The sequence below is a fragment of the Rhipicephalus sanguineus genome, chromosome 3 (genome assembly GCF_013339695.2).
Source record: "Rhipicephalus sanguineus isolate Rsan-2018 chromosome 3, BIME_Rsan_1.4, whole genome shotgun sequence".
Lineage (NCBI taxonomy): Eukaryota > Metazoa > Arthropoda > Arachnida > Ixodida > Ixodidae > Rhipicephalus > Rhipicephalus sanguineus.
The window spans coordinates 214,096,802-214,114,791 of NC_051178.1; the positions used below are offsets into that span (position 1 = coordinate 214,096,802).

At 45.4% G+C, this 17,990-nt stretch overlaps 1 protein-coding gene across 2 annotated transcripts in view; it reads left to right on the forward strand.

The window, feature by feature from the left end:
* LOC119388275 (mediator of RNA polymerase II transcription subunit 15) overlaps window positions 1–17,990 on the forward strand; it is a 113,420-nt gene that overhangs the window by 85,850 nt on the left and 9,580 nt on the right. For both annotated transcript variants that reach the window (XM_049413897.1, XM_049413898.1), the window contains exons 9-10: window positions 4,435–4,940; window positions 5,593–6,059. In XM_049413897.1, the coding sequence (XP_049269854.1) occupies window positions 4,435–4,940; window positions 5,593–6,059 (973 nt within the window). The remainder of the gene's footprint in view (window positions 1–4,434; window positions 4,941–5,592; window positions 6,060–17,990) is intronic.

Genomic DNA, 17,990 nt, shown 5'->3' on the forward strand with positions numbered 1-17,990 from the left:
TCAAAGGACACCAGCCAGAGTACATCAAAAATTGTTCAAGTTGCGAGTGACCTGGACCTCACCATTCTTCTTGCATAGATGTTCTTTTAGGCTTGCAGCTGCAAGCAGATAACAATCTTGGCTGTCTGGCATTTACTCTGTATTTTCACTTAAAGGGCCAGTAAACAGGCTCCGACTTTTTTTTTACACCCCCCAAACAAGCTCGCCAATTCGTACTGAATACAGCGGCAATCACATTTTCCGAATATTTCAGCGCCGCGCAGACCCTCCATTTCGAAAAACAATTCCCGCGCTTTTTTTCTTCGGTGGACCAATCCCCCTCGTACACGCGGTGACGTGAACTTGCCCATGGGTAACTTGACATACCACTGAGCTCGTCGATTGGTCTAAACCAAGTCTCAACAAGTTAACGTCAGTTCATGTTCCCATCCACCGCTACGAAACTGCGCCTTGTTTCTTGGCCCTGCGGTGATGCGGTTTCGGCCCCACAGTGTCGGGTTGTCGCGCGTATATTCCTCGCACTGCATAGCAGCTGCACGCACTTCGCCCTCGACGTGAGCAACACGTGGAGGAACAGGGAGGAAGCGTTGTCGGCTGCAAATCGAGCGGAGAAAGGGGGGTAGCTGGGACGGCTCGCGCTTGCTTGGTTTTCCCATTGCTCGCGCGGCAAGTGGGGTTCTTTTCTCTTGTGCCCCTTCGTCGTCTTGGAAAGCAAGCACGCATTCCTGCTGCATTGTGAACTGTCACAAAGGTTTAAAAATACCGAAGAGCCGAAAACTGCCCTTAAAGTTACGGAGCACATGCGACAATGTAAACAGTAAACAACAAGGAGCCGCAGCAAGCGAAAGTGCATTGCGAGTGTCAAGTGATCCAGCTTGCCGATGACGTCAATTGGTGACGCCGTGTCACGCTGCCAAAGTGGGCGGAGTCACGACGACGGGCTACGCCTTCCTCTCCCTGTGGCGCAGAAGGGTGGCGAGGCCGCGCGAAAATTTGAAACCAGCTGGAACGGATGTTCTAACCCCTGTAACTTCCTTATTAGAGCACGTACTCGCAAAATTCTTGTGGCAGCATGTTCACATACCAAAGTGCGCATATTTCTCTTCATTACAATTGTTGGACCTCGGGGTTGTTTACTGGCCCTTTAAAGGCTAATTCTTAGAACATGAAAGCTAAAAGGTGTTTTCTTTTTTTAGCCAGCAATGTAGAACCTTAGCTGCAGCTGACACTGTATCAGATATGTTGGTTTCATTGTAAAAATTGTCAAAGAGGAATCAGGAATACATACCTTTCGCCATTTCACTTAGCCTTCATCATAGCATTGTCTAACTTTGACAAAGGTTGCTGTACTCGAGCAAAATCTGCATCCTTATAATTTTGCACGAAGCTTCATTTCACTTCAAATATGAGCACAGACTGTGTTTCATGATGTTGCAAGCAGCTGGTTTGCACCCACTGTAAGAGCCAATTTAACATGCAAGATATTGCTCAACACTTTGCTTAAACATTGACAGTTGTGGCTAGAACGTGGGCCAAGCTCGCACAACAAAGGCACTCTCGTGTAAATAGTTAATCATTTGCAGCAGGTATAAGGACATGATGGAAGTAAGATTATTGTAGGTGTTGATTCTATTACAAGCGCTGTGTTCCCCATCGTTCTGGTTTACTCTTGTGCTATTTCTTTGACTTAAGGATTGCTTATAGAACTGCACCATAGTTAAGGTTTCTTGTTTCGTTTAGGAATCCACTTTCTGACAGCATGGTCACTTGACAAGTCTGGAGACACAAAGCGTACTTGTTGGGATGGTGGATATTCAAAATGTAGAGTGCCATCTGTCGACAAGCCCGATCTGCCATGTCTTGCTGGGTGTGGAAAGAAACCAGTCACATATCGCAGTATTTCAGGTGCTAGCTGCTGGTATTTTGTCTTTGTTCTGCGATGACTTTCCAATGCTTCGTGCGCTGCTCAGGCAACAAGGAAGCTGTGACAATGCAAGGAACAAAGTAACACTCATTTTAATCGAATGTATTGCTTACCTGAACGAAGGAATAAATTACCTATGCAAGCTTGTTTCGTCAACAAGATTGGCGCTGCGCATTGGTTCGAAAATGACCGGTACACACAAAAGCACTCTTCAGCCTCGCTTCTCATTTCCCCAGGCAAATCATTTGCCTTGCCCGCAATATAAGCTAGACTTGCCGAACAATATTTCGATATATGGATTTTTAAACAGATGGGTGTCATGAGAGTGCAAGAGAGCATATTTGATAACATTTGCTTGTCGGTGTTGCTAATTGAAGAAAGCAATGATTTACATATATAAGCTTGTGTAAGGCTCCGTCGATGGCTTAAGATGAGGCTCACATATATTAAAGATTAGTGCCGCAGACAATGCTGAATGCATGCGCGAAAAATCTCCAGTGCTGCCACACGAGATTCGACCGATTGCTGTGCAAGCTTCGCAAGGCAGTGTGCATTGCATAAGTACACCATTCGCATGCCATATCTGCCCTTCGCAAACCCCCTTATCCCTCCCCTTTTATTTTTTATTTTGCGTTCTTCAGTCAACGTGCGCTGCAAATATGTTAGAGCTAGAGTTACAAAGCCCATACAGTGGAGCAGACTTGCTCCACTGTATTCTTGGGCAGATGATTGCATTTATCTCTTCGCTAATCGCGAACCCTTGTATGCTGTTCACAATAGCGCCTAGTAATGCAACACTGCTGTGGGATGCGAAATCAAGGAGCACAATGTTTTAGAAATATTTTTAAATGAAATTCATAAATACAGTGTTTAAAAACACAGAATGACAATACTAAATCCGCGCAATAGATTATCTCCGCAATGCATTTAAAGGGGTCATGAAGTGCTTCTTCGGCTTGTTGAAAAAACACATCCTGCGGAAAGCTGACACAGCTATGAACTGCTCAGCCAAATATTGCAGTCGTGCGCGCCGTGTTAAGGCTACAAGTGCAGCGCGATGTTGCTATATTCTCAGGTGCCCTCTTTTCAAACAGAGGCCGGTTCTCACTCTCGTCGGTGGGCGGGGCGTCTGCCGGTTGACGTCCCGTATCTGCTTTTCCACGTCGCAAAAGACATACATCCTCATTGGCCGATAGCCGACATAAATTAAGAGCGACATTCCGGATCAGATGCGCTTCTTGCCACAGGGTGCCGCCACTTGCCGGCGCCACACTCCTCAGTCTGCTAACTTTACACGGTAGCTGCTCTCGCGCATGCGAATCACAGCGGGAGAGCGATCGTGTTTCATGATGCGTGCTGACGTAACTTCTTTCCCTTGTGCCATCCCTCCCTGTGTAGCTTCCAGTGCACTCGTTAGCATGAGAAAAGAGAGAAAGCGCTGAGAGCGCGCACCACACCCCCGTAACTCCGCTCATTCTTGATGGATTCGAGAAATTTTTGCGGCAATCGATTCGCGAGGCAGTAAACTCAGATACTGAGGTCATTAGATCATTACTTGGAAAAGTGGCTCACGACCCCTTTAAGCAATCAGTGTGCATTAAAGGAGCCATATGTACTCGGGCAGCTCTTCGCATGCAGTTCAAATGAACGATCAGTTCTTTTTGTTTGTTTTGAGGTGCATCGCTCATGTACTTTGAAACACGCAGTTGGGAAGGGTGTGGATATGACTGAGGGTAAATGAGCAGAGGAAAGCAGCACAGCGTTGTCATGCAGAAACAATGTTGTTTCACTATCGAACGTGTGTTTATAATAGCAGTGGTAAATATAGCGCAGATGTATTGCAGTGCAAGCTTATTTTAGAAGCATGGCAATCATATCTCCTCAGCAACGAACAATGTCCTTGAACACCTACCTCTGATCAGAAGCCCACGTCACTACCGAGCAACAGTTTGGCTTCGCAGTGTGGTGCAGCTGCCGTGCAGAATTTTTAGGATAAAGCTTTTCTTTGGGCTAGTTGGTTCATACTTTGACTATTGAAGTGCACAAAAGAGACACAGACAAACACGCTTGTCCTGTGTACAGGTGCCTTCTTTGTCCATGTTTCTTGCGCTACTATTCAATAGTCAGAGTATTTAGGCATGGAACTCATACATTGTGCTCTCGTCGATTTGTGGCAGCACATTGAGATCCACTGGCCATTCAGCACTGTATGTCGAAGAAAACTGCCGCATTTGCTTGGCTCAAAAGCTCCACCATCAACTGCTGCTCAGTCTCTCTGTGGCCTCTCCTTATGTAGGTGCTAGCAGACGATTCCGCAACTGCGCCCAGCATAAAATGGCTGATGCGCCCAATGTTGCTAGAGCACAAAGCATTATAAATATCTCCTTTTGGTATTTGAAATGTTTTGCTTTTGCTACAGAGGTCCTTCTGCATCTATCCTTTAAGTTAGAAATGTGTGAAATTGCAAGCGAGGAACTTTGAGTCAGTTTAAAATGGTTGTCTGCCCACAGGTCCCACCACCATCACTGCAGTCAACTATAACATCTGCCACTATATATCCTCACTTGAGACACCAGTATGCACAGTACGCTGCTAAGAAGAAGTATGATGTTCCACCACCATCGCTTTCTGTGCCAGCAGTCGCAACTGTGCCCACTCTGTCAACTGACTCTCTGACCAGAGCAGCAGCAGCAGCAGCATCGGGGGAGACTGGAGTGTCTGCCACTTCAGCATCTGCTGTTGCTCTTCCATCCACAAATGCAACAGTGCCCCTGCCTACAGATACATCTGTACCACCACCAAATATGGCTGTGCCCTCACTTGCAGCTGTGCCTCCATCCAGTAAAGCGGCAGTGCACACGACTATAGTGCCACCCACAAATACTGCTGTGGCTCGCAACACAGCTGTCCCCCTACCCGCTGACACAACCATGCCAACCAACACGGCTGCACCACCACCACCACCAACCGACACATCAGTGCCACCTCCCAACTACAGTGCAAATGATGGATGGAGGCAAGTGGTGATGCACTAATCTGCTGTTCAGTTTCTGTTGCATAGCATATTCTTTGTCTCACCAGCACCATTCAGCGTAGTAGTGAGAACTTTGATTGGCTCGGAATAAGAGCCAGCCACTTGTTGAATGCTGATCTTCGGTAACAGAGAAGCTGCAGTCATGGCAGGTTCTTTATGGTTCTTTTTTTTTTCCTGGGGAGACCTGTAGCTTTAAAGCTCCAGTCTCTAGATTGTTGAGCAACTACGAGGGCCTGTTCAAAATCACACAGGAAAGTGGAAACATGTTCCTTTTATTTTACATGTAGCAGTATGGAGATGGTGGTTCTCTGTCCCCAGTGGAAAGACTTCTACATGACTTTCTCGGCTGATTATTTATTTGGGTTATTTGCAATGATTATTGTTTTTCATATGCAACTTTTGCACCTGAGGCAGTTAATCTCTTTTTCTTTACTCAAATATTATCTCTTAATTGTTCTAAGCATTCAGATGCAACATAGGGAGACTTTTGTGCTCAAGTAGCTCTTGCACAGCTGCCCAGTTATGAGCATTATTTGTTTAACAGCATGTTTCATAACTTCTGTAGTTTTGAAATGTGAAAATCTATGCTCATGAATACTGAGTGGCAATTTCATTGCCCCTCCTTCCTTTTCAGGTTTCATGTTCCACCACCAGCTGTGACTGTGCCCCCACCTTTGTTCCCGTCAGCGTCTGCTTCATCCTTCGAGTCCACACGTGCGTCTTTGCCTCCAAAGCCATCAACATCACCGCCTTTGTCACGCTCTTATGCAAATCACAGTGATGCAAAGACAGCAGCACCGACACCGTCCTCTCCTGCAGCATCATCGTCTAGCGCCACGCCTCTGTACTATCGAAGTTTGCGGCCACAGGCCAAGTCGTCGTACCTGAGCAGTTATCAAGCATCAGCACTACCAGAGGATGAGTATAACAGCTACGGGAAACCAGCATCACATACTAATGGAAGCAGCCGGTCGAGCTCGTCGGTCACTGCTGACACTTCTGCCAGACACTTGGCTGAGAGCAGCACCAAGAAGTCGGAATGGGAGATGATGCCCCCTCCATCGCAGACCAAGCCCACACCACCTAGGATCAGCTCACTGGGTAAGACCTAAGTTATCTTGGAATTTGTTTTTCTCTTGTACTGTCTGTTGTCAAGTTTACTGAGTGGTTTTTGTTCCAGTTTCGTTATTTCTCCTCATTATTGTAGTTACCATACGATCACGAGCAAGCGCCCCCTTCTTTTTTTGGGAGATTTGAAATATGCACCAATTACCACCCAAGCACCCCCCCCCCCCCAATTCCCTCCTGCCATTTTCACTTTTTATTCGCCCGTCGAGGGCAAATAAAAACATTTAATGAATGCGTATTCAATAAAGCATTTCATTAGAAGCACAGGTGTGCATTTGTTATTCTTCAAGACTGTTCCGCCGCCATATTGAGTTTTGATCTGCGACTGAGCAAGCCTCCAAATCTTGTCGGATTATCTTGCACTGTAGTGGGCGCGCTTGCTCGAGATTTAACGGTACGTGCTTAACAGCACTCTCTGGCAGAGAGAGGAATTAGGCTTAGACAGGCCACCAAAGATTTTGCAGTAGGTTCGTTGTTCCTACAAGCTGTGATAGCTTTGGCGCTTGATCAGTTTGTAAGTGGCACATAGGTTAAGCCTAAATATGTTCCTTGAGCGCCTTTCTTACTGTGATGGGAATCGTTGCTCTTACAAACGGATGAACGCAGGAAAAACGAAGCCCACTTCATTTTTCCTGTGTTCATCTATATGTATGTGCAACGATTCCCAACATCGACATGCACCTACTTGCCCATTAAGACGTTCTTCTAGAATGCCTTCCTTACTGTTGCCAATTTAATGCATCTGAAAAAAATTTTCGAATATGGAAAAAGCTTCATAGCAACACAGTTATGAACATTTTACCTAAATATTATTATATTATATGCAGTTGGGAGTGCAAGATGTCACTCGAAAAGTTGCCTGCCCTGTTTGCTCCTTTTCTTACTCTTATACTAGACTAAAATTGTTGACGGTGCCTCTGGTGAAAGCAAAAAAAATTTTCTTGGTTATGCCTGCAGTAGTACCACAGGCACTGGATGAAAACGCACACAGTCAGGCGATGTTCCGTGGGAGAGGGCATGAGTGCTGTGGTTGCGATTGTGGCCGTTTGGGTGCCTTGAAGCAGTTAACTTTTGCTCACGGTGATCCCACTCAGTTGTTCTAATCAGTTCTGCCACTATCTCTCGTTCATCGTAGTCATGACGCATCGCGCATTCAGTTGAGTCCATTTGCGTTATTTGAGGTTTGTTATCGACTTTAGTTTCGAGACTATGTGCCAAGCTTCCTACAATTTTCTTTTTTTTTTCAGGGCCAACTCTGCTTTGAGGCTCAAAGAATAAACCACATTGTGCGTAGCAACATTATATCGTGCTGAACGTTGAAAGGGGGTTCGCTCTTTGCACAGTTGGTGCTGAACCCTAGCTCCGGTTCCAGACGCACACAGTCGTACTGTGCACGTGTCAACATCCCATTCCCATAGCATGAGTAATCGCAGCTACGACGGGTTTGGGTGAATAAGATAACAGGCAAGGTCAACAAACAACCCTTTATTGCTACGCTAGCAATAACGCGTAAATGTCGCGTAGAGGGATAGTCCACTCTGTGTCGAAAACAAAGGGTAAGGCTTACTCCTTTGGTCGATCGATCACAAGAGAGAGCGTCTAAAGTCCCTAAATTTTCCCTCTTTTTTCTTAAGTACCAACAACCATTGAAGCGCTGCCAACGAATCTCATTGGTTAACGCTCGTTTTCGGTAGCCACGTTCTTCCTAACGCTTTTCCAGCACCTTGTGAAACGCGGCCCCTGCTCACTAATGACGGGGGATTGGCTGGCGGGGGGAGAAAGGCGCGTCGCGTTAGCATATTGTCCACTGAAAGAAGCGTGGCTAATGTATTTAGGCGTATGTGGCTTTGTAAATCTTCCAAGTTGGGAAGAAATGGCCGCAGACGCCAGCTGCACGTGAGAGAGGACCGGGAGATGAGGCAGCTGTCGGTAGTTAGGTAAAAGGGAAAAATCTAGGGACTTAAAGGGGTATTCACACGAGGGAGAAATCGGCGGGGGACACGGGGGGGATTTCGGATCACGTGGCCACGTCGTCACGGATTAGTGAGTGGGCACGACCCCCCCGCGACTCCTCGGAGGAGACGGGGACCTTTTCCCCAGCAGGACAAATGATCCCTCGGCGGTGGGGGATATAGCGGAATTTCGGGCTCTTGTTTGGCCACATTGTTGCATTTGCTCCTGCAGAGAGCGGCAGTGGGTGTCCAGTCTGCAGCTGCATGGTCGTCTGCAGCTTGTCAAACTAAAGCCCCTCTACTAAAGCCCCTCCAAAGGTAGAGGGGCTTTACGTCAAACGGGTGGTACAAGCCACCAGAGTAGTCAAGTAACACTGGCCTCCCCCTCTGTTCGCCTCGTCCGGTTGAGTTGGGGACATTTATGGAGACTTCTCCTCGCGAGCTGACGTCACTAGGCTCCGCCTTTATCCCCCGTCTCCCTGTCCGGTCGGCTCTTTTGTCACCCCTCCTCTCACCCCCCCTTCAAGAATTGTTTCACTCGAGTGCCCTTTCCCACGATCAGGGAAATGAGGATTACTGTGGACTAGCGGTGGGATTGGAGGGGCTCTTGGAAAAGGGGCTACGGTGCTCCCGCTTCACGTGGCCGGTTCGTTTCTGATGCCAGTCCGTGATTGCGCCAGCTTTAAGGAAAGGAAATGGTCGCGCATGCTCTCCCACAATGTGAGCAAGAATGGCTGCAATATATATATGCATGTACCGCATCACTTGTTCTTTTGGCAAAGTTATTTCGATTTCTGTGACATTGCTTCAACACCTTTGAACTTCCAGCAGAAAATTCTTGACAGTGTTTAATGTAGCATGAAACAATTACAATACTCGTTCATATTCTTTATAAACACAAAATGTGTTGAAAACTGTGCTTTAATTTTTTTCATAATATCTACTACAATTGATGCTGTGATGAACAGTAGTTCAGCAACAGATATATGATACTAGCGTATTTGAGAGTAAAGTGGCACATTCCTCATAACTTTGTTGAAAAAGCTGCATAAGGATATATTCTTTAGAACTGAGTGCAAATTTCTCGACAGCTCTCAACAAGGCTATGACAAGTTGTCACATATATAGGGCTCATTACTGAAGAGAATAATATCTCGTAAAAATTAGGCCGACAACAATAGGCCACAATTTAAATTTTCTTCAGCTCAAGAAAATAAAACTAAGTGGCGGTGATGTCAGTCTCAACGAAAGCTATATATTCATGCGTGACCTGGTGTGGCCAACCATTGGGTAATTACTAGAGCTGTGTGAATAGCAATATTTTCAGTGATTCCACTCCTGTGCCAAAGTGCACCAAATTGAATTTACTGCGCCATTCTGACAATATCGACGAAAATTGCGCCAAACTGCGCCAGAGTCTTGGGCTTGAGGGCGTCTATCACTGGCAATCGCATCGCCGGCACGTCAAAACATGTTCAGCTTGATCTTGGGGCCGCCGAAGTCACAACCACGGACCAAGAATTATTCCACTGAATAAATGGCGCTTGCGCATGCGTCTTGAGTAAGCCACGATACCGTGCACGGTGCCGTCGCAGCTTCTGTTGTGCAGGTCGTCTCGATGGGCAAAACGCACTCTCTGCAGAGGTTCGTGACGTTAGGACAATTGGTAGCTAGAAAGTGTGGCGGCGATTCATCGGAGGACATCGTCTGTTCTAGAAACGCTGCTGGTAGCTCGTTTCAAGCGTCGTATGACATGTAATTAAAGCAATCTTCAATAATAACTACACGCGTGCTGCTAAAATGTCTCACTTCTGTTGCTGGACATCGCGGAATGAAATCTGGGAACGCTAGGAATAGATATCAATCAATCAATCAATCAATTTATTTCCTTTCAATAGGAGGAGTACAGGACTGAAAGCTCGAGAGCCTGACGAGGTCCCGACCCCGTTACAAGTTGGAACAATATGGAACAATATCGAATATTCCTTGCTTCGCGTCCATGGAAGAGCGCGTGAGCGGTGGGAACGCACTCACACTTTTTCTCAAATATACTTTATCCATGGATCTTCATCTAGAAGAGCTTTTTCGTAATTCATTCCACCAGCACACCCGGGTTTGTAATCGCTCTTGCGGGAAGTACCCCGGAGGAGGCCCTGCCCATTCGAGCTCGTGAGTGCTAGGGTCCGAATTGGAATTCTTGCTTGCTTTTTTTTTTAAATGTCATCTCATTAATAAAAGCATGCCTCCTGGTCGAAGCAGCCGAATTCGGTTTTAATATGCGTAACTGTGAGTAGCGGGCCCGCCGCTGACGGCCCGAACGTCAGAAGGCCCACTGTGAAGCAGCTACGCCATGTTACATGTCCGCCCCTCGCCTTCCAGGGACAATAGCTGACGGTAAAAAAAAAAAAAGTCAGTTTCGCTTAAGGGCGAAGCAGTGAATGCGATGCCAACAAATTGTACTGTTATACGAAGTAAGACTAGCAGCTAACTCGTGGATCCCATCTCGCGTAACTCAACAAAACGATGGTTTAAGGAAATAAGGCCGCTGCAGGAACCGAAGTGGTTTTCGTGCTGACAGTTCTCAAAACGCGAAGTAAACGTTGAGAGCACAGTAACCTTACAAGCAGTACGTCTCCTGATGCCTCGAGATAGCGCGTGCGCCAGCGACTGTGCCCTTTGAGCGACACAGGCCCCCTCCCCTCCCCTGACATCCCTTCGTGCTCCTTACGAAAGACTGGCGGGGCGTTTCCTCTCTGTTTGATGAACAATCGATGGCAGGCCTAGTACGCGGGGGGATGTTATCGCATGCGCCCTCCGCGCAACGGCGACGGCCGACTCGTTTCATCTCTCGCGAGCTTTTACTCGCGGGTAGAACATACGATGTGCGGGACGATGTTATCAATTTTGACTTTATACGGAAAGTGACGGTGATGGCAAAAACCCGTCGAGTGTGTCCATAAAATTGCTGTCGTAATAAAAAGAAAAAAACAACTGAGGAGCCATTCCACTCTGTGAGGTGGATGACCAGCGGAGCTGTCCAGCACAGAGGTGACATGGCGGAGGCCATTTTGGTATGTAAGGCCAGGCTGTTAACAGCTAGGCTGTTACCGTTCAATACGCAAGATTAATGCGAAAGCCTTAGGTGCCTCATCAAATGCGAAAATTAGCTGTTGGCATCGGCGGCGTCAACACGAGCGATGCAAAAAATCATCACGTGATGGTGTCATCATGACACCATAGATCACCAAAACTTGTGGCGCCATCATGACGTCGTACACCGTGACGTCACATGATGATGTCATCACATGACGTAGTTGCTTTGCACTACCTCCGTGATCGGTGCACCAATGGAGGCAGTGCAAAACCAGGAGAGGTGCAGAAAGCTTGCAATGCCTTCGATCCTGGAGGCGGTACATAACCACGTTAGGTGCAGAAACCTTTCAGAGGGGGGCGAGGGAGGATCAGTGCGTCGAGTGAGAAGGAAAAAAGGGAAGATGGCTTTTGCTTTCACGTCGCTGATATAATTGCTGAAGAGGTTATTCCAGATCTCTTAACTGCATGACACCCTTATTTTTGCATTATCAAGTGAAATATGAAGTCTCCTGAGATGCTTTTCTCCATGAGATTTGCAGAGAATTGAAATATTTCTAGCTCTTCATAAGAGCCCCATAATAATTATTCAGGTGCTTGAATGTAAATGCAATACTCAAGGATGGGAAATTGGCTGCTCCAGAGTGCTCCCAGATGTAAAATTACCTGCTCCAAAGTGCTCCAAAAAGAAATTTTTGCTACACCAAAGTGCTCCAAAATGAAAATTTTCCTGCTCCAAAACTTGCTCCAAATCAGAAGCCCTGGGTAACATCACGGAATTTTCATTGCAAAGCATATTCGAATATTAAAGTTTGGGCGCGAATTGAGTAGAATATTTTTCGAACACTTTGAAGCAAAATTGCAGAAAAAAAAAAGTTGCAGTGGACCGCTAAGCATATTCTTATGAGAGAGCAACATGAAAGCGTTTCTTTGGCTAAGTTGGTGAAACGCTGGAGGGGTAATGTTCCCTAGTTGTCTTATCTAGAATGAGGCAATGCAGAGGCTAAATTGTGTTTATTTGCATGATTTGGTGTAACCACTGCATGATTTGGTGTAACCACGCTATTTCCTCAACTTCTCCTCCTCCTTCAACTTCTGTGGAAGCCCAGCTGGTGTGGCAGACAAGGGCGCGCTCATTAGAATCTGGAGTTCCTAATCTGCCCCATACGTCATCGTAAAAGAATATGTGAAATTTCAAATGCTGAAAATCTTCAGTGTCCGATTTTTCGGACTTTCTGCCTAAATATCAGGCACAAAACGGCATTAATTAAAGCCCCCATCTCTGCCACGTCTATCATCTCGTAGGTTTGAACGAGCGCTTTTGTTAGTTGATCCGTTTGGGGCCGTAGCAGAGTCCGAAAGGCAGCTTTGTCGCAATGCGAGATTGTGATGGGGTGAAGCATATCGAAAATCTGAAGGGGCCACTGTCGCGACGCAGTGCGGCAACGTCAGTTGTGCTGCACACAACTAGGAACGATCGATCGGCTTTACGCAGCAGCAAATTCTGGGTATCGGTGGAGATTCGGTGATGCGTGTGTGCATCGTTTATGTGTGCACACGCATTGGGGAAAACTGGACGAGCCATCCGATTTTCCGTCACAGCCTCTGTGTTCCGCGTCATCGTTTCCAAACGCTCCATGCAAGAGAGCCGTAATTTTTTCTGTGCCTTGCTGGTATCAGTGGCGCTTATCACAAAATGCAAGTTTGCAACTTGAGGTTGGCACGTAGTTAAAGGGACACTAAAGTGAAACAATGAATCGACTTAGATTGATAAATTTTACTCTGAGAACCCCAATGTCATTAATTTCACCATAATGTGCTCATTAATAGAGGAGAAAATCAAGGTCAAATTTCATATTTAAATTTCGCGCTGAAATCTCCATGCTTGACGTCGCGGATTTCAAACGCTATTTTTCGTATTTTGGCGACATTGGCTCAATGAAATTTCCTGAAACTTGGTATGTTATGTCTATGGCCCCCTCGCAGTATGATGTACTTCATTTTTACCTATTAGAAACTACATATGACCTAGTAGATGCCGTCAAAATTTGTGCGGGAAAATTTGTGTGAAAATTTGTGCAGGAATTTCAAGGTGGTGTTGCCACCAGCATTTTCTTTTCATGTGTTTTCTCACTTACCAAGCGTCTTCTCGTGGTAAGAGTGGTATTTTTGGTATTGTGAATTTTTAATTTACTAAGGCACGAAAAATTGGTTTTCACTTTGGGGTTCCTTTTAGACGGAGTTTGCAGCAGTACTGAATGTATTCACGAGAGCCTGGGCGCGCACCAAAATACCTGATAAGTGTACTGGGAGGCATTAAAGTATTTCGGACGTGGCTGTGGCAATTTGACTACTTGAGTGGAATAAAAAAAGCTTAATTCGTTTTTCTGGACTGCGAGATTTTTCAGATGATTTCGTGGTCCCTAGGGAGTCCTAAAAATTGGACGTTGACTGTATTTCTTTTCCGGAAGTTCGAATACTTTGAATAGTCAAATTCCGGTGTGAATTGAATTGAATAGCAAGCACTATTACAAAATTTTTGAAAGTTCGAATATTCACACACCCTTTGTAGTTACCCTACTTGTTGGGTATTTTCAGAATTTTTCGGGCAGCGTAGGGTTGTAGGGCGGTAGTACAATTTTCTTGCCAGGTGTAGGGTAATTTGCACATTTAGCTCGTCGTCGATGAGTGAAAAATGTAGACGATTGACGCGACATCTCTGAGGGTGACATTCGTAAAGAGATCCGAAAACTAAATCTTTGAATAAAATTGGAACAGTCTTAATTCTTATATCACCAGCATAGGGCAGAGACGAAAGATAATGTGTCACACATCCATGGGCTGGCATTGTTTTTTTTTTCTGTGGGTGGTCTTTTCCCTCTGTCATCATCCATTCGTTTGTTGCATGGAGGGGCTTTTTGGTGGTCGGTTCCAGTTATTAAGGCGAAAGCCTTTAATTCCTCATGAAATACGAAAAGTGACTGTCGGCGTCAACGCGAGTGATGCAAAAAATCATCATAATATAACAGTCTCACCTCATGCCATCATCGTGACGTCACAGATCACCAGAATTAGTGATGTCATGATGAAGTCATAGGGATATCACTGTGACATCACAATGTGATATCACATGACATTGTCATCACATGACATTGTCACTTGGTCATAAGGTGGTCCGATCTCGGAGGCACGTGAGGTGCAGAAAGCTTGCAATGTCTCCGATTCCGGAGGCAGTGCAAAATCACGCTAGGTTCAAAAATGTTTCGAGGGCGGCTGGATAAATACAATCAACTGAAGAAGGGAAAGAAGGTGGCCTTTGCCTTCCACTCCTCTTAGGCGAATGCATGAGGGACCATGCGAGTTTTTTCAGTGACAGTGAATGGATAGATGAAAGAGCGCCCCTTCATAACGAGGCAGTGACCTGTGATCCACGTACGATTTTGTTATTATTATTATTTATTATTATTATTATTATTATTACGGCCTAATCTTGTCCTTATAAACCTTATAAATTCACAGCCCAAATTTCTGCGCCTTACCGCAGATTAACCTTAGTTTTCCTGCTATTTTTTTGCTTTCTGTCTACCTTTCCCCCTCCAATCTTCCAGTCGTCTTTTACTTATTTCTATTGCCGACCTGTTTACCTTTCCAGTGTCCTTAAGAGCCAAGGCTTCCTGTAGGCTAGTGTCCCAACACACACCTGAGTGTATGTCTGCACATTCGATTGGAGCATGCTCCATCGTTTCCTTACCTTCCTCATGCATGTGCATTTCTCTTCTTTACTGAATATCACTTACCATGTGTGCTAAGGCAGTCCGACCTTGCTTCAAACAGCAAAGCACTTCCCATTGAAATATCGTAAAATGCATCCTTGTTTACTTCATCTTTAACCTTTGAGTAGTTACCCAGCTTTCTTTCCATCCCATGCATTCTTTCTGCCTCTCGATTAACGCTCTTTGTTGCCCTACTGCTTGCACTGCCAGCCGTATACGTGCTGATGAGTCTCCGAGTTCTTTTTCTTCAACTCTGGGTCAGCGCTCTTCCCATACAAATACTGGAATGCTTTCTCTTCCCCTCTGCTGTCTTTCATGTTCCTTAGTCTTTCCTTTGAAACTAATTTTCAAACCAATTTTCAAAGTCTGTGCCGACTTCAGTGCCACAACACGTCTGCGTGTTGTACGGTGAAGTATAGTTTTTACATTATCATTACACTGCGCTATTTTTGGGCGTAGAGTAAAATGTAGGGTAATAACAAAAGATTGTGTAAGTTAAAGCTGGGTAATTTTGAGCGTGACGTAGGTTATTTTTTAAAAATTGTTTGGCAGCACTTGCGTGACCTTCGATTAGCCTGTTCTTCAAGACTGGTCAAGGGATAACCACATTTTCAGATTCGTGCACAAAGTACCAGGCAAGTCCGCAATGCTTACATTAATAACTGTAGGACAGTTCAGCACGCACGCCTTTGTTGGAACGAGCAGATGTGCCTTTGTCAATAATATATGTAAGAAAAAAAAACTTGAAGGATGCTTGAGCTTCGCCTTCAAGAGAAGAACACGATGGTGTAATTGGGCCCCGTTCACATCGCCTTCAGCCATGCCACAAGGAAAGGAACTTTCATGCATGTAACATTGGCTGTTTTAAACTATCCTGGGATACCTACTGCAAGTACAGTTGACAAGTGTCCACTATGCCATAATTCTTTTTGCAAATTGGCAGAGTACCCACTACGTGTCCGTGTGGTGCCACACACACCTGAGCAGCTGCACACTGTGTAATGGGTGGGCAGCTTTAACCCTTTCGCGACTGTGGACGAGTATAGTCGTCATGAGATTTTTTAACAAAACGACCAATGACGACTATACTCGTCATCAACAAAAATTGGTCCCACAGGGAACGAATGAAAACTATACTAGTCATACTTGTGTTTCTTGACGATAGATGGCCACACTTGGCCATGTTGGGCCATTTGTGTCTTGGCTTTCATTTTATTGCCATTTTTCATTGTATTGCCATGTGGCGAAGCCACCTTCGAGTTATTCTTTATGTGATTAGAGAAGTATTGCAACCCCATTGCATGGAAAGAATGGTACCGTTTTATTCAGAAAAAAAAATAAGCTCTACAAAGGGAGCGGAAAAAAAAATGTCCGTAATTTTGGCACGTTTTTCTTCTTTTCTTTTGGTCGCGAAAGGGTTAAACCTCGTTAAAACTAATTGAGCAGTCTACATGTTTTGATGCCCGGTGCAATTCTATGATTGTGCCACACAATATTACACGCATTAAGGCAGTGGCTCTCAGCCATGGATATTTGGGACCCCTTGTGGACTGGTGGAAGGGATGAGGGAGGATCCCTTCCAGTGAGAGAGGGGGGGGGGGGGCTCATCAATTAGCGCAACATGCAGCGTGAAATAGGTGCCTTTTATTTCCCCCTGGTAAAGAATGGTCAAACTAAAGTGCCACACCAATTTGATCTCAACAGCTTGTCCATAGGTTGTGCGATCTGTAGCCATATTCAACCTGCTTCTATCTATGTTTGCTCTTCAAGTATGCAAGTCTGGAAAAAGCATGCTCGCGTGCATATGTCTTAGGAAACTGCAACAAAAGCTTTACCGCCATCTCATGGAGAAGGAGAAACATACGTCAGCCCTGCCGCAATGCAAAATTGTTACGCTGTAAAGCATACTAAAAATGAGAAGGGACCGTTGTCACGGGACATAGTATGCCTCTGAAAAATTCATTTTTAATTATTTTTTTTTGATGATGGGTTTCACAGACCCCAGAACCACTGCATTCAGGAGACTCCTCCCAGTACATGACATTCTTATAGCACTTTTTTATGAAGCAGTTTCAAGCACTGGCGTGGCTCCGTGGTAGAACACCTGCTTGACACGCAGAGGGCCTGGGTTCGGTTCTCACTCGGACTGAAGATTTTTTTATTATTTATTTATTTGCTTCTGTCTCGAATTTTTGCTCACGGACAATGCCGATTTTTCGTTCACAACCAATGACGCTGCCGCTGAGACCGACAGCAAAATGTCTGCGAAGCGAGCTCTTTAACGTTGTCGTGTTAACAATAGATGAAAGAAACACATGACAGAGACTGCTGGGAGACAAGTGCAGAGTCTCCCACTAAGCAGCCATGAAGATTAGTTTGAATCTGTACAGTGGCTCACATGAGAAGACAGATGCTTTTATGGATGGTTCAGGCTAGAAGTCGACGAAGCGAAAATCTAGGCTCAGGAGCCAAAGGTATAAAGTAACAGCAGTAAAAACATGAAAAAAAAATGAGAAAACAATGAAGAGTATAAGCAAAGTACCGCACTTTTTTTGTCTACCATAACACTTTGTCTCAGTCGGTGCCTCTCAAGGCGTTTGTTGTCTGCCACGTACATTCGTTTAGAATAAACCCTCTTCGTCCTGTGCCAGTCATCTTTCTACACCTTTTTTGTCTAAGGTTGTTTTGCGGTGGGGAGAATTGGTCTTTGTGCCATTCCGCAAATGACTGCAGACAACGCAACCCGCCCAATTATAAAGGGATGCACACGCTTTTCATGGCAACCAGCATCATTGCCACATGGCACGACAGGGCAACACACCACACCACAACTAGACAGTGTTTAAAGCAAGGAGAACCAATGACAGAGGTGCTTCGGGGTGAAAGGCGGGAATCAGAATTCAGCGTTGAATGAAAATTACGAAAGTTACCATGCAGGGAAATTTTAGCTTGAATACACTTCTATGGGATGGTCATGCGTATGCTAAGCATTAGTGGGTGGCTTTGGTACGTGATGCGTTGTCGTATCTGTACAATAAGCATGTTTGGATGAAGGAAAATGTTTGAGCTCATTTGATGTTAGGTAAACA